The 21,087-nt window shown below is 51.8% G+C and overlaps 1 protein-coding gene across 1 annotated transcript in view; it reads left to right on the plus strand.

The window, feature by feature from the left end:
* TMEM163 (transmembrane protein 163) overlaps positions 1-16,812 on the plus strand; it is a 227,395-nt gene extending 210,583 nt beyond the window's left edge. Inside the window, exons 6-8 of the mRNA XM_081095201.1 lie at positions 6,538-6,649; positions 12,952-13,093; positions 16,041-16,812. Coding sequence (XP_080951327.1) covers positions 6,538-6,649; positions 12,952-13,093; positions 16,041-16,101 — 315 coding nt within the window. The 3' untranslated portion in view covers positions 16,102-16,812. The remainder of the gene's footprint in view (positions 1-6,537; positions 6,650-12,951; positions 13,094-16,040) is intronic.
* Positions 16,813-21,087: the final 4,275 nt, after the last annotated feature.

The raw sequence follows: 21,087 nt of genomic DNA on the forward strand, positions 1-21,087 counted from the left end.
TAATTTTACTGATTCTAATTGGTATGTAGTAGTATCTCATGGTGGTTTTGATTTACATTTTTCTAATGGCAAAGGATGTTGGCTATCTTTTCATGTGCTTATTTGTTAACCATGTATCTTTTTTGGTAAATTATTTGTTCAAATCTTTTGTGGCTCAGTGGTTGGAGTGTCGGCCTGTGGAGCGAGGGGTCTCAGGTTCGATTCTGGTTAAGGGCACCTACCTGGGTCACACATTTGATCCCCAGTGCTGTCAGGATGCATGAGGGAGGCAACCAATCCATGTTGATATTTCTATCTCTCTCTTTCTCTCTTCCTTCCACTGATTTCTCTAAAAAATCAATGGAAAAAACATCCTCGGGTGAAGATTAACAAAACTAACAACAACAACAAAAAATTGAGTCATTTGTTTGTTTGCTTATTGAGTTACAGAAATTCTTAATATCATCTGGGTATAAGACTTTTAAAAATATGTATATTTTTATTGATTTCAAAGAGGAAGGGAGAGGGAGAGAGAGAGATAGAAACAGAGAATCATTGATTGGCTGCCTCCTGCATGCCCCCTACTGGGAATCTAGCCTGAAAACCCTGGCATGTGCCCTTGACTGGAATTGAACCTGGGACCCTTCAGTCTGTAGGCCAATGCTCTATCCACTGAGCAAAACCAGCCAGGGCTGGGTATAAGACTTTTAACAAATGTGTTTGCAAATGTTTTTTCCCAGTCTGTGGTTGCCCTTTATTTTCTTAATAGTATCTTTCCAGGAGAAAAGGTTTTTGTTTCTTTTCTTCAATATTTGTATTGATTTTTAGAAAAAGAGGAAGTGAGTGGGATATATAGAGAGAAAAACATCCAAGTGAGAGTGAAACATCGATCAGCTGCCTCCTGTGCACCTCCCCACCAGGGACTGAGCCCACAACCTGGGCACATGCCCCTACTGGGAACTGAACCAGCAACCTTCTGTGCATGGGATGACACCCAATCACCTGAGCCACACCAGCCAGGGCTTTTTTAAAAGATTAAGCATTTTTATTTCTTTTTTTTTATTGATTTGAGAGAGAGAGAAACAGCGACTTATTATTCCACTTATTGATGCATTCATTGTTTAATTCTTACATGTGCCCTGACTGTGAATCAAACCCACAACCTTGGCATGTTGGGATGATGCTCTAACCAACTGAGCTACCCACTCAGGCCTCAAGAGCAAGCCTTTTTAATAATACTCGTGGTTGGGTAGGTGAAAAATGACATCTTGGTATAGTTTTGGTCTTTGTTTCTTTTATTTAGAAGTTTCAACATCTTTGATAGATTTAAAACTCATTTTTATTTTCTGATTGTCCTTTGCCCATTGTCTATTTTTGGTCTCTTTTTTTTGGTCTTTTTCCTACAGATTTCTAGGAGCTCTTTAGCAATTAGGGAGATTAACCCTTGGTGATAATATTTTTCTATTTGGATTGTATGTAACCTGTCTCCTGAATACGTTTCATTTTTCGTCTCAAATATATCACGAGATGGCTTTGAGATGGTTACAAAAGGCCTTCACTTCCGTAAGGTCATGGAGAAGCTCGGCATAAACACCATCTACGGAGCATTTACCTTCAATGCACATTTACCCTTAGCTTTGGAGTCCCTGGCCCGTTTCCTTGCACCATTTTGCCCTGATCTTCTATCCATTCAGTAAAGATTCAAATCTGAGCAATCACAGGGCCAGTGCTGGTAACAGTGGAAAGGAAACCTAACAAGGCAGTGGCTGTCTCTCTGTTTTCAGAGTCCGTGTGTCATGAGAGATGTTTACAAGGCCACGGATGAGGTGTCCTGGTAGGTTTACAGCTGGGCACACATCCAGGGCCTGACACCAACTGAGTGACCCGGGGCACCTGCGTTTCTACCGTCCAAGGCTGGCTTAACGGGGCTGTGAGAGGAAGTGAAGCAGGTGTGGCCACACCTAAAAGAGGCCAATGGTGGCTCCCCACCCTCGGGTTGCAGTTTCTCATCCTTAGCCACGTGTGCTCTGGTTCCCTGACTCTCAGAGAGGATCCCCTTTATCATATTCAGGGACTCTTGTCAGCTTGAGCTGCCACACCAAATGCCAGAGGCTGGGTGGCTTAAACAACAGGAATGTGTTTCTCACGTCTCAGTGAGATGGCCACCTCTCACTGTGGCCTTGCCTGGACTTTCCTCAATGGGAGTGGGAGTGGCTGGGAGAGAGGTCACTTCCTCTTCTCAGGAGGCCGCTAATCCCATCACGCGGGCCTCACCCTCATGCCTCCATCTAACCCTGATACCTCCCAAAGGCTTCATCTCATTGGGGGGCTAGAGCCTCAGCATCGGCATTTTGGGGGACACTACAGTCCATGGCAGCTGTCTTGAGCAGGCTGATGCCTGCATCTCTGTGACACTCTGCTCGTGCTGACAGTCGATGGGTGGCGATGTGAAGAGAGGAGAGCCAGGTGGGCTCCGGTGGGGCGGGCTCAGAGGACTTGAGGACTTGAACGCTGGTTCTGAGGGAGGACTTCGGCAGCTCTGGGCCAGCCCAGGTCCTCTGGGGTCCCTCCGGGCTCATGTGTTTCAGAGGCAGATCAGGGCGGCAATAGTGAGCCAACAAGCCTGGGTGGGGCCATGAAATGGCACAGCCTGTTCTCTCAGACTTCGGGAAGGTGACCCTGGGCACAGAGTGTGGGTAACAAAAATAATCCACAGACGGGGCACCCCTGGGTTCGCATGTTGGCTTATACACAGCATTTCCTTCGCATTAGGCCCTGCTTAGCACTTTGCAACATCCTTATGCAGTGGTGTGTCAGGCTTTCAGGCAGAGAAGAGGCACCTCTCAGGGGAACCACACTGGATGTGGCTGCAGGGGTGGGACCTTACGGGGGTTGAGGGGCTGAAGAAGGGCCCCTGCTGGCTGCCGCCCCGGAATCTGGGCCTGAAGGCGGCAGGGCTGCCTGGAAGCAAGGAAACGTGGGAATGAGGGGAGCAGAGCAATGGCAACCTGGTTCCCTGAAGGTGGACTAGAGCCCCATCTGACCTCATGGTCTCCACTTTGACGCCATGGGTGGCTCAGGCCACAGAGACGCTGGAGGGGCCCAGCAGGGGCAGGGCGTGCTGGGCTGGCCGCCACCCTCCCTCGAGTCTAAGCCAAGCCAGTGGGTCAGCAGCACATGCGTGGCTGTAGCAGCACCTGGCGCCCTGCACCTGCCCCCAGGGACTAGGGGCCCACACTTCACTTCTGCCTTCCACACAAATGTCTCTGGGGCCAAGTGGGACTCAGAGCCACAGAGGATGGGAATTCTGGGAAACGTAGTTCCTGCTGATGGCTGGGGACACAGTGCACAGCCACCAGGGGTGGGAGGTCTGCTCTTTGCTCCATCTGATAGTGGAGGGGAGAGGGGAGGCTCAGGGTGTGCCCAGTCACACAGATGTTCAGGGGGCTCGGGCTCCAGTGCCTTTAGCTGCGCCCAGTGCTTCTGCTCTGTGATGCCAGTAACCCGCCCCCTGTTCCTCCAGGAACCCACCTCAGAGCCCTGGGCCATGAGAGCTTCTTGAAGATGAAGCTTCTGGGGAAGGATGGGTCCTACACGCCTTCTTTCTTGATCAGCCACTCCGGTCCCAGCCGCAGCCTCTGCCCTTTCTGTACGTTCCCCGGGCCTGCTTTGTCCTCCCTCGTGAGTCCCCTGTGTTCCTCCTGTAGGAATGTCACCTACTTAGTCCGGGGCTGACGTCAGCACCTAGTGGCTGTTTGGTGGAAGAAGTTAGTGCCTGGCTCATGTGTTGGGCCGTCGATGACAGTTGCTACCTGTTGCACATCAGCTCTTGCCAGGGCTGTGGGTATCACACTGCCATTTACGGGAAAGAGAATTGGGACTTGAGAGCTTGGGTTTGTTTCCGTAGCGAGTGGTGGGTTGTAGACTTGAACAGGGGCCCGCTGGCTCACCACTGCCTGTGGTCACCGCCCCGCAGACAGCACAGCTTCCTGCGTTAGCAGACCCAGGAGAGGACGGCCGGGGCCACGGGGCCTCTCTGAGCTGCTTCGGGGCGGGGATCAACCCAGTGCCCTGGGTCCAGATGGGGTGAACATAGACTGTACCCACTTCTGGACATTGAGGGATGAGGGCTTTGCAAACTGAGAGTGAATGGTGAGCAGAGTCAGGACTCAGCCTGCGAATTTGGGCCTCAGAGTGCTTAGTTGAATGCCTCGGTCTCCTAACTTACGCTTCCTGAAGCACATGGCCACCTGGGCCTGTGGATTTGAGACTCCCTCACAATGCCCACACTGCTTCCTGTGGCTGCGCCGTGGTCTCCCCGAGTCTGCTCAGTGCCTGCACAAAGGGAGTTTGATTTGGGTTCCTCCCGCATGGCCCCGCTCTGTCACCTCGTGCACAGCAGGGACGTGGGACCAGCCAGGAGGCCAGGCTTAGCACAGTCCTTACTGATCATTTGAGGAGGCGCAACTTCAGAAAGGAGACTATTTAAAAAACTTTACAATTTGAAATAATTTTAGATTCATAGAAGTTACTAGACATTGCAGAGTTCCCGTACACCCTCCATCCAGCCTCCCCTAAGGGTTAACCTCTCACATAGCCAGCCAGGGTACCTTTACCCAACCAGGAGACTGCCACACTGTGAACAAGACCCCGGACTGTCTGGTGCCCCTGCTTTTCCACTTAATGAGCTTTTCCTTCCCAGGATCCAGCCCAGGACACCAGGTGGCCTTGGTCCTCATGTCACCTTGGCCTCCAATCTGTGACAGTTGCTCGGTGCTTCCTGTCTTTCATGTCCTGGACACGTCAGAAGTAGTACTGTACTCAGATATTTTGTAGGCTGTCCCTGGACATGGGTTTGTTTAATGTTTTTTCACAATTAAGCTGAGGTTCTGGACTTTTTAGGTAGAACACAAAGAGATGTTCTCTCCACATCATATCAGAAGGCACGTGGTGTCAGCCTAATTTATGAATGGTCATTTTACTTTTGATCACTTGCTGGGCTCTCCACTGTAAAGTTGCTGTCTTTCCCTTTCCATGCCCTATTGGTTAGATACCATTCACGAGTCCAGCCCACACTCAGGGGAGGGGGAAGTTAACTTGTGCCTCCCAGAGGAAGGAGTTGCAAACGACTGTGGACGTATGTTAAAGCCAACCACCCCTGCCCTGGCCAGTGTGGCTCACTTAGTTGAACGTTGTCCTGTGCACCGAAGGGTTGCTGGTTTGATTTCCAGTTGGGGCACATACCCAGGTTTTGGGCTTGATCCCCTGTCGGGATGTGTGAAAGAGGCAGCCGATCCATATTTCTCTCTCATTTCTCTCTCTCCCTCCCCCCCCCCCTTCATCAATAAAAACATATTTTTAAAAAACCCACCAACCACCATTGACCAGGATTGGGGGATGCTTTGGCACCATGCGGATATGCTGTTTCCAGTGAGGTGATTTTTTTCCAATGACTTTGTTCAGTTTTGAACTCAGGGAAGCAGGCTGTCATCCCTCTTCCCAACTTTCTGTCACCAGGTTAGTGAATTTGAATAATAAAATGCTTAAGAAATCCAATTTCCTTGCATATATGTGATGCTCTATTAGATTTCTGCTGGCAGTTGCATTTTAATATCGGAGAATCTGGAGGCTGTGTCTCCTGGGAGGGAGCACAGAGCCTGAAGCCAGAGCCTCAGGCCTGAGGTCATGAGACGGGGTGCTTTCTTTTGCATGTGACTCACTCGTTTGCTTGCGAAGGTAAGGTAACAGCTTATAGGAAGTGCTAAGATTGCGTCAGTAGCAGACTGTATTTTTAGATGCCCCTTTTTCACACCTTGAAGGCTGTAGTTGAACTTCTAATCATCTCCTGTGAATTTAAGGGAGGAATATGGTTATAAGTTGCTGCACTGATACTTGGCCCTGTGGCTAATTTCATTGGTTCTGTGCTGAAGTGTTCTTAGGCCACTCGTGTACTTTCATGCTCCAAAATTCTTAACCACTGCTTTTTAAATTCTCTATCAAAAACTCTACACAGAAGGCAGTTTTTAATATTCTAACCAGCTCTGTTACTAATCAATGATTGCCACTCATTTCGGCAGAATAGTGCAAAGGGGAATCTCCTATAGGAAAAGAAGCACCTGATGGTTCTAAGGAAATATAAGTCCGGGGCATCTGGTTTTAATCACCTTTCCAGCTCCCAGGGACACAGGTAACGAAGGTATGAAAACAAGCAACGTGGCCGCCTCCTGGTGGCAGCACACACAACTGACTGTTTGTCCTGGGAACCAAGCTGATCCCTGTGGTTCTCAACCTGTGGGTCGCGACCCCTTTGGTGGCCGAACGACCCTTTCACAGGGTTTGCCTAAGACCATCCTGCATATCAGATATTTACATTACGATTCATATCAGTAGCAACATTACAGTTATGAAGTAGCAACGAAAATAATGTTATGGTTGGGTCACAACATGAGGAACGGTGTTTAACGGGCCAGAAGCTTGAGAGCCGCTGCTAAGGCAAGTGGTTTGCAGATGGTTTGCTCTAGCGGGTGAACTGCTGAAATCTGGACCTTTCTCTTCTAGGATGACTTCCTGTTCAGCGTCTCCATTTTGAGTGGGATCCTCTGCAGCACGCTGGCCGTGCTGAAGTTCATGCTGGGGAAGGTGCTGACCAGCAGAGCGCTCATAACCGACGGTGAGTGGGGCCAGCGGCTGACCTCCCAGGCCGGCGCGCAGGGCGGGTCGCCTTTAGTTGCTTGTCTTGCAGAAAAGGTCACCAGTTGGGAATCAGGTCTCACTAGCCTCATCTCCTCAGGCGGTTTAATGATTCTCAGGGCTCCTTATTGGGGCAGATGGCTGTGCCCTGGGACTGTAATAAATTCTTCAGGGATCACCTCCGCCCTGACCCTCCCAACAGGGTGGATGGGGGCTCCCTAGCGTCTTATCACGAAGCACAAAGGGCTTCCCAGAGTCTCGGGCTTTATGTGCATTTCTCCAAACTAGACGTGAAGGTCTCTTCTGCAATCTAGACAGGTTTTCTTTGTGGATTCTCATGCTCATTCCCCCTCCAGCCGTGAGACGCTCACCTAGCTGGGAGTTCAAGGTGCAGGAACCAGGGCTTTGCTGGGGAAGTGATCCACTGAGAACCCAGACCAGGTGGAGGGTCCCTGTGCCCCTAGGGGCCAGGGGGCACTTCCTGCATGGCCTTTGGGATGACAGAGAAGGGTGTGTGAAACCAGGTAAATGCATTTCAGTTTGTGAACTAGTGCTGGTGTATAAACAAGAAACTTTACAAACTAACCACCTGGCCATGTTCTTTTTCTCCATTCTTGAGCATGTGTAGTTGCCAGAAGGTCATGAATACAGAAGCCTCTGTACCCTGAGGTGAGAGGTCAAAGGGTAAAAGCTTGTGAGGTTGGTGTGTGTGCACAAAATGGAGAAGAAATCACTGAATTTCTTTCTTTAAGAAAAGAACCACTCACACACACCTACCCCAACTCCGAGATGCTCTCCTCTGTGGAATACAGAGCAGGTGGGTGTGCGTGGGTGGCTGTTGGTGCTGTGCAGGGGGTGAATGGCAGTGCAGAGGGCCCTTCTCCCCCAAATGACAAAGCCTGGGACACTGTGTGGACTTCGACTCCTTGTCCCGTGCTGATGCCCTACTGTGTATGGAGGTGGGCCTTTGCACAGTAGGGCTGGTGGGTAGGAAGTCAAAGTGGTATTTCCAGCTTTGCAATGACAGCTGCCCTGGGAGCATCTCTGTGTGTGTGTGTGTGTGTGTGTGTGTGTGTGTGTGTGTGTGGTTCCTTCGAACAGACCCAAGGAAATTGGGGCTTACATGATCCAATGTGCTGACTGCAAGACCAGGGGACCCTGGATGCCAGTCAGGTGACCACAGCCACTGGCAGCATCAGAATTGCCTATGGTGTTGCTTAGATGCACATTCCCGGGCCTGAGGTGGGTCCTGTCCATGTGATGAGCACAGGTTTGTGCTGCCTTCACACCAGCCTGGGGACCAGGACACACTCCACACCAGGGAAGGTGGACCTGGCAGGGTCCCCCCTGCCATTTTGACCAGCAGGGCCTGCTGTCTGCATCTGCCCTTGCAAGATGCCACCTTCCTTCCTGTGCTACGGAGGCCACATGCCCATAGCAAACCCAAACTTTTTCAGTAGTAAGAGCTGTTTAAAATAGTGAAATGACCGGCGCCGGGGAGCGAGGCCTCTGCGTCCCTGCTCTGCTCTCAGGCAGCGTGCAGGCCCCTCTGTGTGGGCCAGGCGGCCAGCCCGGCTCCTGGAGCTCCCCATGGGCCCCGAGGGTGCCCCCCGAAGGGCAGGCCCAGGGAAGCCAGGGCCCAGCTGGCAGCAGGTCCTGGGTTTGTGCTGTTAGAGCTGATACCTCAGGGGCACCGACCGGCGGGCTCTGCAGAGTTCTTTTGAGCCTGGTGCTGTGCTGGTGCCACGTTAGCTGGGAAGCTGCTCCTGATGCAGAACCAGAGTTTCCTCTCTCGGGGTCTGTCCTGTTGCTAGGAAGAGTCCCGCCTGGTCCCCAAAGCGGGGCTGCACTTAGTTAAATCAAGCCCCTCTGGTGTGCAGAGCTGCGGCGCAGTCCCTGAGAAGCGTGCAGCCTCCTGAGAAGACCTCTGCAGAGGTCTCTGCCGCCCACCCCACAGCCGGGCCTGTGGGCAGCTTGCATCCGGCTGGCCCTAGGAAAGGTGCTCGTTCCCCTCCAGGTGGCCCAGCTTGGGGGAGAAGTGCTCATCCCTGTGATTGTGTGGTCTGGAGTTTCAGAATCGGGGCAGGAACATGCCTCTGTTGGCCATGGAGTCCTCCTCTCCCCGGGGCTGACGGCGCAGGGGGCTTGGGCTGAGAGCTCAGGGCTGCGTGCTGTGAATGGGTGTTCTGTGTGGGGTCCGGCCACCTTCAAGGTTCCTTCCCGTTGCTGCGGGGGACACTGCATCCGGGCCCTTTAGAGTAGAGGCCTGGCTGCACCTTGGTTTCTCCAGCGTGTGTTGTATGCCTCCTTCTCATGTGTCTTTGCCTGGAACGTGGGTGCCGGGATGGGGAGGGCAGGCCAGCGGTGAGCACTAAGAAATAGCTCCTCTCCCAGCCGCCTTGGGCCCTAAGATCACGAAGCCCCTGTGGCTTGCAGGGTCTCAGCATCTTCTCTGTCCAGACACACAAGTGCTCTCCAGGAGCCTGAGGGTGGACCCGACGTCAGACCCTCCCACCCATGACCGTGGGCTTGACCGTCTTGGACGGGTGCTCTGCATCACGTGTGACAATAATCCCAGACAGTGTCTGTTTAGGCTTCACTCCCCTTTGAACTCATCACATTTCATAGGGCGCACAGAGAAGACCCCAATGACAAGTATGATTTTTCTAACGAAATAACTTCTGACCAGAATTTTCAGACATAAGCAGTATTTCCATCATATTCTTGAACAGAGAGTGTCATTACAAAGTAGATGTTTAAGTGAAAGTTGTTCCCTAAACTGGAAGGCAGGGAAGAACGCTGCCCAGGCAGAGGGCATGGGAGCGGGGCCTGGGACACCTGGGGGGCTGCGTGAGGAGGGGCACAGGGTGAGGGCTGGGACAGTGGTGAAGGGCAGGTCCTGCCGGACTGTAGGTCAAGTGTAGGATCCTGTGTGTTTTGCTCAATATTTAAACGGATGAGGAAACATGCTTATTGTTTTCTAAACAGTCCTCTGGCTGTCAGATGGGGAACAGAGTGGGGCAGTGAGTGCCAAGCAGGGGAGGTCTGGGGAGCTGAGGGTGGTGGCCTGGGGTCTTGGGCAGCAGTGAGGGCAGGGGGCTGAGGATGTAGGGGGTTTGAGGAAGTGTTGACAATGCATGTCAAATGGACAGGGCTGGTGGAGCCCCTACTCAGCTTCTTAAAGGGAGAGCAGCCTTTATTCTTGACAACAGCCCGGGTTCTAACTGAGGGAGCAGAAAAGCGATGGGCCTGGTGGGCGGGGACAGTGCCCAGAGAGAGAGACCAGCTGTGGGAAGGTGGGCGGTTTGGGGGTGGGGCTGCGAGCTCAGGGTCCTTGTGTGGAGTGACTGCAGCTGGAGCTCCTGAGGCTGCTGCAGGCAGACACGGGACCCTCCCAGTCCCCTGTGCCCACCCCAGCGTGCCCTGCAGCCCTGTGTGAGGTGAGGTTGAACTGAGCCAGACTGTCATAGCCCAGGTGAGCAGAGCTGAGGAGGCAGGGCTCCTCCTGGAAGGTGGCGGTGAGCCAGGTGAACAGTGAATCCATCAGCTGTGAACTGTGGGCAGCACCCGGGGGTGGGAGCACGAATGGGGTGGGGCCCTGTGTCAGAAACAGGGGTCTGGGCTGTGCTTGGCTGGCAGAGCCGTGCCTTGGTGGAGCTGAGTGGACATCTAGTGGCCGTCTGGGGGAACCTCACGCTCTTTCTGCTTTCTGAGCTCCACTGGGCTTCTCCGAGGACGCCACAGGCCAACCTGTGCCCATGGCCCATAGATGGAGAGGGGCTGAAGGTTCCAGGCAGCGGCCATCTCCTCCTTGCCTCCCTTCTCTCTAGCCAACCCAAAGCAAAACCTCCACTCCCCTCTGCAGAGGTCAGCTGCAGCCCAGGTCACCTGTGACAGAGCACGGGCTCTGTTGATGCCTCTGGTGGCCTGTGGAGAGAAGATATGGGCCACAGAGACTTTTTCTATTTTTTAAAGAACAGGATGATTCAAAGGACACCCAGAGGCTGTCCACTTTCTGTGGTCACTCTGGCTGCTGTGAGGGGAATGGATTGTGGGTTAAGGGAGATGTGGGCAGGAGGGGAAGCAGGGAAGGTGGTGAGGAGGCAGGGGTGCCGGCGAGGGCCGAGGGGGGCTTGGGCAAGGTTTGGGCGGTGGGGCTGCAGAGAGGTAGAGAGATGGAGAATGAGTTTAGGGGTAACAGTTGGCAAGGATTACTTGAGGGATTAGATTTGGGGGGTGATTAGATTTGGGGAGTGACAGAAGTCAAAAGGTGGGCTCCTAGATGTTTGGTCTTGGCAGCTAGGTGAACGATGGCATCATATACAGGGAAGATGAGGTGTTTTGAGCGGAAATTGAGGTTTTTGCTTTGAACATGTTCAGTTTGAAATGCTTATATGAGTCTGCAGCTGAGGGGACGGGTCAGGCCAAAGAGAGAAGTTGGGAGACATGGACGTGACAGCCTCGGGGGAAATGTAGGCAGAGGAGCCCCAGGCAGTGGCAGGGTGCTCAGACGGGAAGAGCCTGGCGAAGGAGACTCAGAAGGAAGCGCTGGAGGGGAAAGAGGAAAGCCAGCAGAGTCATGGGGGCTGGAGGAAAGTGTTCCGGAGGATGAGGCCAACCAGTTCACCACGCACAAGGCAGCTCAGTTGTCACTGAGCTCAGGGAGGGCGTCAGGGAGGAGAGCATCTGAGGGGCAGGGGATGAAGAGAGAATAGGAGGTGCCATTGGGCAGACAACTCTGCAAGTTTTGTAAAGGGGCTTGTGGTGCAGGTGGCGTGGGCTCAGGGAGGAGTTTGAGGTGGGTGATGGGAAGCTAAGATTTATCCCAGTAGGAATGTTTCAGAGGAAGGAGAAGAATTTCAAGAACAAAGTCCCTTGGTGAGCATGTAACTGGATGTGGGGCAGCTGTCCTGGTGGGTGTGACTTGGTGTTGGGAAGATGAGGTATTGTTGTCCGGACATTTGTGCTCTAAGAAGTGCAGGGCCGAGTCACCAGCTGAGCATTGAAGTGAGAGGATGACAGATTTGAGGGAAGAGAAGAGGGTTGCAATGGCCAATGAGATGTCATTGCAGGGCCCAGCCACGTTCATCTTGTTACCGTTGTCGAAGTCTCCACCTTGGACCTGAGAAGGCGTCTTACCCAGGCTTTGCTCAAGGCTTCTCTACGCCCACATCTTCCTCTCCCCTTGCTCTTCATTTAGCCTCTCCCCCAGCTGTACACCCCCCAGTGAGTGCGACCTGAGTTAACAATTTTGAGTCGGCAAAAGCAACACAGGTGGAGTTGCCCCAGGAATGAGACAGGGCCTGTAGTTGGAGAGGTTGCTGAGCCTGCACAGACCAGCTGCCAGGGGCTCACCAGGCAGCATGGACCCAGAGCTCCTCCAGGCCATTACACTGAGGTAGACTGTGCTCACAACACAGTACGACCTCAGGAGCCCCTCTAAGCAATTCCCTTCCCATGGGGCCTTTGAAACTCACAGGTAACATGGAAGTGTGATACCTAAGTTGTGGGGACCCACTGAGGTGTGATATATGTGAAAGGAGATGATCAACATCTGTCAGCTCCAGTTCTGTTTGGATTGCCGTTTCTGCAACCATGCACCTAATTATTGACTTTGCATTTTTCTTCCCAGAGAGTGAAAATCCTCAGGTGACTTAGACTCTGGAAGGAAAGGGCGTGGGCTAGCCCTGCTCCTCTCAATCTGTATTACCTCGGTCAATTTATTTAACCTCACTCTGCTTAACTTTAGTTCACTCATCAGTAAAGTAGGATAACCATCAGACTGATAAGATCCCCATCGGAAGGGGGTGGGGGGGAATAAAGACACATTTGTAATACCTTAATCAATAAAAATTAAAAAAGATCCCCACTGGGTACTGGGCCCAGTAGACATTCACATTCAACAGATTTGAGTCACCAAATACTTGAATGTCTCCTGTGTGCCAGGCACTGCACTGACCTCATGGGGTCTGGATATTCTCATGTATGGAAGGCAGACTGACAGTAACCACATCCAGGCTCTGGGCATGAGTGCCTGGCAGGGATGGAAACTGACAGTGGGGGGTGATGGCTCTGTCTAGCAAGGTCTCTGGTGACATTTGAACAGACTCAACAGGCCACCCAGGGGTCTCAGCTGGCAGCTGTCACCTGCGAGAGTGCTTCTGGGCAACATTCCCTGCAGCGCCGGCTTGGGTGTGGAGCTGGCTGGTGTTTGGGGAGTTTCTTGGTGGCTAAGGAAGTTTGCTTGGCAGTACCCTCAGCCTCGCTCTGCTTCTTTCCCAGGGTTTAACTCCCTTGTGGGAGGCGTGATGGGCTTCTCTATCCTTCTGAGCGCGGAGGTATTCAAGCATAACTCAGCGGTCTGGTACCTGGATGGCAGCACAGGTGTGCTCATCGGCCTTATCATATTTGCCTACGGGGTCAAGTAAGTGCCTGTTTTCCAATTTGCTTTCCTGGCATCCAAGAGTGTTCCGTTTTCCACCCCTGATGGTCATACCTTGTACCTGAGACCCCCCTGAGCCTACGTGGGGTCAGGTGACTGGAAAAGCTCACATCGGAATCAGAGAGTCTTGTGGCTGGCACTGAAGTGGGGCAAGGACTTTGACAAGAGGTATAGGCTTTAAGTCACAAACGGGCACCAGCGCTGGGCTGAGGACTCCTCATGACCTCGCTGTGAAAACCAGTAGGCACCTGGGTGAGATGGGGCTACTGGAGTCTCAAGCGGTCATCTTGAGGGGCCTGTACATGGACTTACTCACGGACTCATTTCTCTGGGCTTTAGTGCAAGGTCAGCCGCTTGAAAAGTGCCAGGGACATCCAGGGAAAATCTGAACAGCCTAGCTCCAGGGTAAGGGCTGGAGGGAAAGGGGTCAGGGCAGTTCTCTCCAGGGATGGAAGTGCAGGCAGACAAGATTGCTTTGCTGAGCCCTACTGCACTCAGCCATCAGTCACAGTTGGGTGTCAAATCCCAGCTCTCCATCACCTTGGCTAACACCATTTGCCGCACCCTGGTATTTCTCTGAGACCCCACCCCACTCAACTCGAATTTCCGAGGGCTTCCAATGGATCTTCCACACAAGTGGCCTGCTGTGGCTCACACTATGGACTTACTTAAAATCCCTCAAAGTTCCACAAACCCCAAACAAGCAGCAGCTAGCCTTGGCATGCCTGGCACAAGAGGGGATATATCTTAACTTGCACTGTAATTCCCATCAGGGGGCCCCAAGCCTGACAAAACTGGCCAGTGTTGACTTGGAACAAACTTCAACTAAATGGCCATGAGCCCAGCACACGTGGTGCCTGTGTCAGCACACATTGTGGTGCCACCAAAGGGTCCCAAGACTGAAGCTAGTGGCAACCAGCCTTGATTCACAGCACAGCCTCTTCCAAGTGCCTCCAAGCCCAGCCCAAGTGGCAACAAACCACAAAGACTTTGTAGCTCTGACCAGGTGGCCTCAAGCATGCACTGGAGCCCCTCCTAATAAGCTCCAGAACCAACACACCTGGGGCCAGCTTTAGACTCTATCAGGGCACCACCAACTAGCTCCACAAATGACTCATCTGCAGGGTGGAAGCAGCTGGCAACAAAGCCCCACTAAAAAGACTCCCACTATGTGATTAGCCTCCACACACTAGCTTGTCTGCTTTAGTCATGTAGCCTGAAGGTCAGTCCCACCCACCTGATGTGCCAACAGGGCTCAACTACATGGAGGGCATACACAACCCACAGAAGGGACACTCCTGTAGCACCTGGCTCAGGTGATCAGGGAGACTGTGCCACTGGACCCCACAAGACACTATATAAGGCCATTCTACCAAGACCGGGAGATAGCAGATCTACTTAACACATAGAAGCAAACACAGGCAACCAAAATGAGGAGACAAAGAAACACACCCCAAATAAAAGAACAGGAGGAAACTCTAGAAAAAGAACTAAACAAAATGGAAACTCTAGATGCAGAGTTTAAAACACAGGACTGAATTATTGATCTGGAAGACAAGGTAATGGGAAACACCCGATTGGAACTGCAATAAGAAAGAATATTTAAAATGAGGATAGTTTAAAGGATAATATAAAGAATAACAACATTTGTATCACGGTGGTACCAGCAGGAGAAGAGGGAGAACAAGGGATTAAAAACGTACTTGAAAGAAATAATGACTGAAAACTTCCTAATCTGGCAAAGGAAATAGACAAGTCCAGGAAGCACAGAGAGTCCCAAACAAGACGAACCCAAAGAGGCCCTCACCAAGACATATCATAATTAAAATGCCTAAGGTTAAAGGCAAAGAAAGAATCTTAAAAACAGCAAGAGAAAATCATTCCATTACCTTTAAGGGAGCTCCCATAAGACTGTCAGCTGATTTCTCAACAGAAACTTGGCACAAAATATTAAAAGTCATGAAAAGCAAGGACTGACCACAAAGGTTACTCTATATCATTATAATCAAAGCAGACAAGAAAAAGCTAAAGGAGTTCATCACCACTAAACAGTGTTATAAGAGATGTTAAAGGGACAGAATGGCTATCGTCAGTAATCAAACAAGTGTTAGCAAGGATGTAAAGACAAAGAGAAGCCTTGTGCACTGTTGGTGGGATTATAAATTGGTACAGCTACTGTGGATAATAGTATGGAGGTTCCTCAAAAAATTAAAAATAGAACTACCATGTGACCCATAAATCCCACTTCTGGGTATTCATCCAAAGAAATTGGGAACATTAATTAGAAAAGACAAAAGACATATGCAGCATTATTTACAGTAGCCAAGATACTGAAGCAACCTAGGTGCCCATGGATAGATGAGTGGATAAAGAAGGTGTGGTACATATATACAAAGGAATATTACTTCTCCATAAAAAGAATGAAATCTTGCTGTTTGCCACAACATGGATGAACCTAGAGAGCATTATGCTAAGTGGGATAAGTCAGACAAAGACAAATACCATATGAGTTCACTTATATTTGGAATCTAAAAACAAAATATAGGAAAAAACAAAACAAACTTTCAACTTTACACTTTAAACAATCAGGTAAATTATAAAATAATAGTGTACATGTCTACTTTTATAAATTAAATATTTTCTTAATTAGGGAAAATCTATTAGTGGTTGAGGGTAGTTGGGGAGGGAAAAGGGAATAACGCTGGTAGGTTTCTTTTTGGGGTGAGGAAAATGTTCTAGAATTAGGTGGTGGTGATGATTGGACAATGTAAGCAAATACCAAACACCACCAAGTCATATACTTTCAAAAGCTGAATTTTATGGTATGTGAGTTAGTTTTCTTTTTAATTGCCTCTCCCATCTGCTTAACCAAGCGCTCAAACCCCAGGCTATGGGAGTGTGCTGGGTGACCTGTGTGTGTCCTCTGCAGACTCCTCATCGACATGGTGCCCAGGGTGAGGCAGACGCGCCACTACGAGATGTTTGAGTGAAGGGCCCGAGCGCCAGTCTGCATCTGCATGAAGACATCAGGACGACGAGAGGGTCCCACACGGCGGACGGTGCCAGTATTTAGCTGAACATCCACTTCCTTATTTGGAGAGTTTGTGTTCACGGGAACAGGCGTGCCCAGCAGGTTGGTCTGCACTGCTCCCCTCGCCCACCTCCCCCGTCACCCCATCAGGACGCCGTGCACAGGAGGGGACACTGGTTTTCCCATGCCCATTGGGAACTGGCTGTTTCTGTTTTCTGGAGTAAAAAGATTCCTGTGGGTCGGGTAAGGTCTCTGCTTGGCAGGAAGTTCTGAAACAGAGCCACTGACCACACCCGCCTCCTCTGGGCATGGAGCAGCTCGGGCCCTCGGAGCTCATCTCTCTGGCAGAACTGAAGGGAAGACCATGTGTACCCTTCTGTCCCTCACCCTTCACATGCCCAGAACCATCAGTGTCGCACTTCCTAATTCCTATCCCTGTATTTCATTAGTTCCATACTGTTTTACTAATCCTGAATCTAAACAGATTGGTTCAAAAGGAGATCGTTCTATTTTTAAAGTATTTAGTGATGTACGTGTGAGCTTTGCATGGACAAACTAAGCACATGACCCTTTCTTGTACATCAGAACCTGCACACACATGTAAAAACAGGACCCGTTTTTGACAGATGTGAAACCACCGTTTATTTGTAATAAATAATTACACAATCTACCCACATGTGCAGGCATCTGTGTTGTGTCAGGTGGCTGTGGTACTCTGGCCTGTGAGAGGCGGCTGTCAGGACGAGCTGTCTGCAGTTTGGGTAACGTTAGGTATCAGTTCTGGGAGAATGGTCCCCACACCCATCCGTACTGCAGCACTTGCTGTTTGCCCAGGCGACTGTCCGGCCAACAGAGACCGCGCCCTGTTTTGTGTGGCTGGGAGGTGACCTTTGAGAGTGTCCCTGTCACAGGCAGGCTTGCTGTGAGGCTGAAGGACGACATGGAAGGGCCGCTTGTTCCGGGTGGAGTGTGAGTGGAGGCCCTGAGGATTGTGGGTTGCATCTGTGGGGAGGCCACCCATCACTCTGGGGAGGAATGGCCACACACTGATGTGGTGGTGCCCCAGGCCTTGGAGCTGACCTTGCCTGGGACTGAGGGATGGCTGTACCAGACCCCAACTCCCCCTCCCACGCCCCACTCCCACTGCTCTGCTCCAGGCTAATGAAGGGGAGGTGGTTTGGTCTGGGGGCCCCTGACCTTGGTGCAGCCTGGCGCTGTCGGCCAGCTTCCTCCACAGCGCGTGGCAGAGGGCTCTGCAGGACACGAACACGGACCTGGTAAAGGGCCGCCTGCTCAAGCAGGTCGGGGGATGGGAGGTTCAGTGGTGTCTTTCCTGAGGTTTCCTGTGTATTTAATACAGCATGGAAGCTCCGAGGGAAGCAGGATGTAGCCCCCCCAAACGTGCATGCTCACCTTCTTCTCGGACCTTGCTGGGACTGGTGTACAGGAATCATGCCGTACCTGCAACTCCGTATCCAGGAGCTGTGTGCTGTCCCTGCCCTGGGCAGAGCGGGAGAGGCTGTGCTGAGGCTGGGCCATGCCTTCCCCCAGCACCACCTGCAGCAGCCCCTGGTGTGCCCACACACTTGATCTTGTTTCCAGAGCAGGTGCCTAACCCAGTGCTCATGAGGGAAATGCATCAGGTCTAACAGGCCCTCACCTTTTTAGGACTATTTCACTAGCACATCCTGAATGACGTTCAAGCATCTGATGTAGTACAGTTACCTCAAAAAAAGGCCCCGTCTAGGCAGTGCTCGGAGATGAGTACGGGTGGATGTGAGGCGGGAAAGAACACACCGCAGTGAAACCGTCCTCCACTCCTTAGCCGTCACGGCCTCTCAGCCCTTCCGGGGCTGTCTGCAAACGGTGAGACGCGGGCAGTGGACGCCAGCGCTGGGGTGCAGCTGGCGTCCTGCAGGGGACCCTGCACCCACCCAGCCCCCCAAAGATCACTCCTACCTGTCACACAAGAAAAGTTTATTGAAAAATAAAGTTCTCCCTAGTTTTGTCTACAACCGTGGAAAACAAAGCAGTGCTCTATGCAGGTACAGTACGTTGGGACGTGTGGACGCGACACCTCGTTGGCAGAACCCTGCACTAAACCCCAGAGTGAACCAGGCGCTGTTTGAAGACACAGATGTGAACGGTCATTAGCTTAGAGACATCAAGTTGTGACAGCAACTACAGTAGAAGGGACATCACCATCTCCTTTGGCATCAACTGTTCCACTGTTATCCTATTAACACCTGGGCAGGACAGTGAGCAAAATGCTTCCCGACTTTGCTCCGTCTCCCCTTGGGCAGAAGCGGCAGACTACCCAGGTTCCCATGCCGCTGTCCCAGCCAGGCATTCAGGCCTCCAGCCTGGCTGACGTTCTCTGCGTGCCCCAAGCCCCCAGACACACCTGACGTCCTATGAGCACTCGCTGGCCGTGGTCCCTCTGCCAGGCCTCACCAGCTGCAGGCGACTGGGGGAGTTCATCTCAAGGCTCCACAAATCAGGGATAGAGGAATGATGCTTGGGAGAAGGTGAATCCCAGTCTTACACCCGCAGAAGTCTAGGGCTGCCGATTCAGGTGAAGAGAAAACAGGAACTCGGACACAGGGCTCCAGCAAACTCCTCCACACTCCACAGTGCATCTGTCCAGAGGAGGACCAAGACAGGCGAGGAGACGCAGCTCCAATTGGGGAGCAAGAGGCTAGAACCCCAATAAAAAAGTGAACTGATATTTAGGTGACGGGAAAAAAAATCAGTGAACCACCAGCAGCTCTGGGAGTGGTTCTGAAGATACTCTCCCCGCCCCACCCCTGGCTCCACCGGGATGGTGGTATAGTCTTGGGGTCCCCCGGGCTAGCCGGTGGCCCCGGGGCCAGTGCAAACACCTGACAGCGAACCCGCCCAGGAGTCTGGCCCCTGTGGACTGGACTGTGGAGGAGCCGCCCTGGCCGGCAGGGGATAGCAGGGTCAATCGGTCACTCCTTTCCCCTTGAAAACAGAAAGCCTCTCTTTCTGCGTTTCAGAGGAACAGTTAACTTTAAGGGGTAAAGTCAATGGGAGAATTCACCTTAATTTCTAGCTCAAAAAGCTCCCCAAGGAAAAACTCTGGAACGGTCCAGGAGACACCACTGGGGTGAGGCCCAGCATGGAGCCAAAGGTCACCCTTGCCACCTCCCGTGTGCAAATTCCGCAGCCTCGTTTCATCTGGGGCTGAAGCCAGGCAAGTTTTCCAGTCAGTCAGTCAGTGCATTCAGGGATCCAGCAACGTTCCAGCCACAGGGTGGGCGCAGGACTTGGACGCGCTCACCCATAAATCCCACAAAAGTCCTGTAGGTACGACTTTTGAACCAACTGATAAGGGGTGAGTGCAGCTCTTTACTTCTCAAATTTTGTAAAATGCTAATAACATTTAACACTTACTAGGGCCTACTATGTGCCAGACACTGCTAAACACTGAATCCTCACAAAACCCCTAAGTGCTAAGAGAGCTACGTAATTTTTTCTCCCGCATCTGAGACTACAGCTAGTTTGGCCGTTTGCTATAAAAACTTGGCTTTCCACTTCTGGTTGAAGCCAACAGGGATGAGAGGGACTGGCCCTCCGCTTTAGGACATCCCATCTTCCTTCCTCAGGAAGCCGAGTCACTGTGCCCTTCAGCTCTTCACACGGAAGCGCCTGTGGGCCCATGGGGATGGGTGGAAGAGGAATGAATCAATGTGGAAACTAAAGTGTTTTTAAATAAATAAAACAGTCCAGGCTTCGGATAGCAACATGTATAACAGAGCCTGTCGTTAGCAAAATAGACTTTTAAACAACCAAGGAGTTTGGGGGCAGGGGAGGGGGTGGTCATGCCCTGATGACACACACAATCCAGGTAAGCCACCATGGAGAGTGGGTGGCCTGCCTTGGTCTGGTCCACAAACACCACCCGCCTGTGAACAGCACAGTTTCAGCCGACCTTTCACATTCACCCGTGCGCTACCGGCGATGCAGGGGCCCTCCTCCCAGACGAAACCCCGTGCTCACTAAGGAAACAAAAGGGTGTGCATATTCTTCCCCCTTCGTGATGTCCAGCAGATCAAGTGTCTGGGGGCCAGTGCTACTCAGGAGCTCAGCGGGCCCTGCTTCTTTGCAGTGCAACCCCTCAGCCAGGGCTGGCACCTGCCCTGCCACACCTCACCACATGCCTGGTGGCGGGGAGCCCAGGCCTAGGGGCAGGCAGCAGTCCCTGGCCCAGACGTGACCAAGTGTCCTGGGACGGTGTGGGCTCGTCTGGAGGGAGCCAGCACTTCTCGGGGTTCTCACTGCTTCAGGGGGTGAATGTGCATATACGTGCTGGCCTAGGGTACTGGAAGGGCGTTTCCGGTGCCCAGCTGAGCATCCACAGTGACACAAGGACAGGTCCTATCTCCAAGCTGGAGAAGTCTGCACCAGATTCCAACCCCCCCCTCCCCCAAAGAAAAGTGAAAAGGCACCTCAGAGAAACAATAAATATCAAACAGATTTGCAACATTCCCAAACATACAGCAAACACAAAAAGGCAAACTATACACAGTGACAAAAACCCAGCGTAAGCAAAGACGCAAAAAACCTCTCCCTTTGTTCAAGTGCAAGTCCAATTACATACGCGGAGTAAATGAGGTGTCCACTGACATTAAAAGCAGTGCTTCCTCTTAGGAGCTTCTACTCCTGAAAGTCTTTACATGTCAAAGGAAGGCTTTCTCTCTTTTAATAAATTAGGTAAATGTTTCCCCTCAAGTTTATTTTTTTAGGAATTTAAGATCACAGTGGGGGGAAAACGCCAGATTTCACTTAGGAAGAAATGTACAAAAACGTACAGGCCAGGTAAGGTGTGCTCATAGCCAGGGAGACGGGTCCGGGCGTAGGCCCCCGTGTGGAAGTGTCTCCAGCCACAGGTTGGCTTAGGGCTCTATTAGGAAAAATCGCC

The sequence above is a fragment of the Myotis nattereri genome (assembly GCF_964212035.1).
Source record: "Myotis nattereri genome assembly, chromosome: 7".
In the NCBI taxonomy this organism is placed as follows: Eukaryota; Metazoa; Chordata; class Mammalia; order Chiroptera; family Vespertilionidae; genus Myotis; species Myotis nattereri.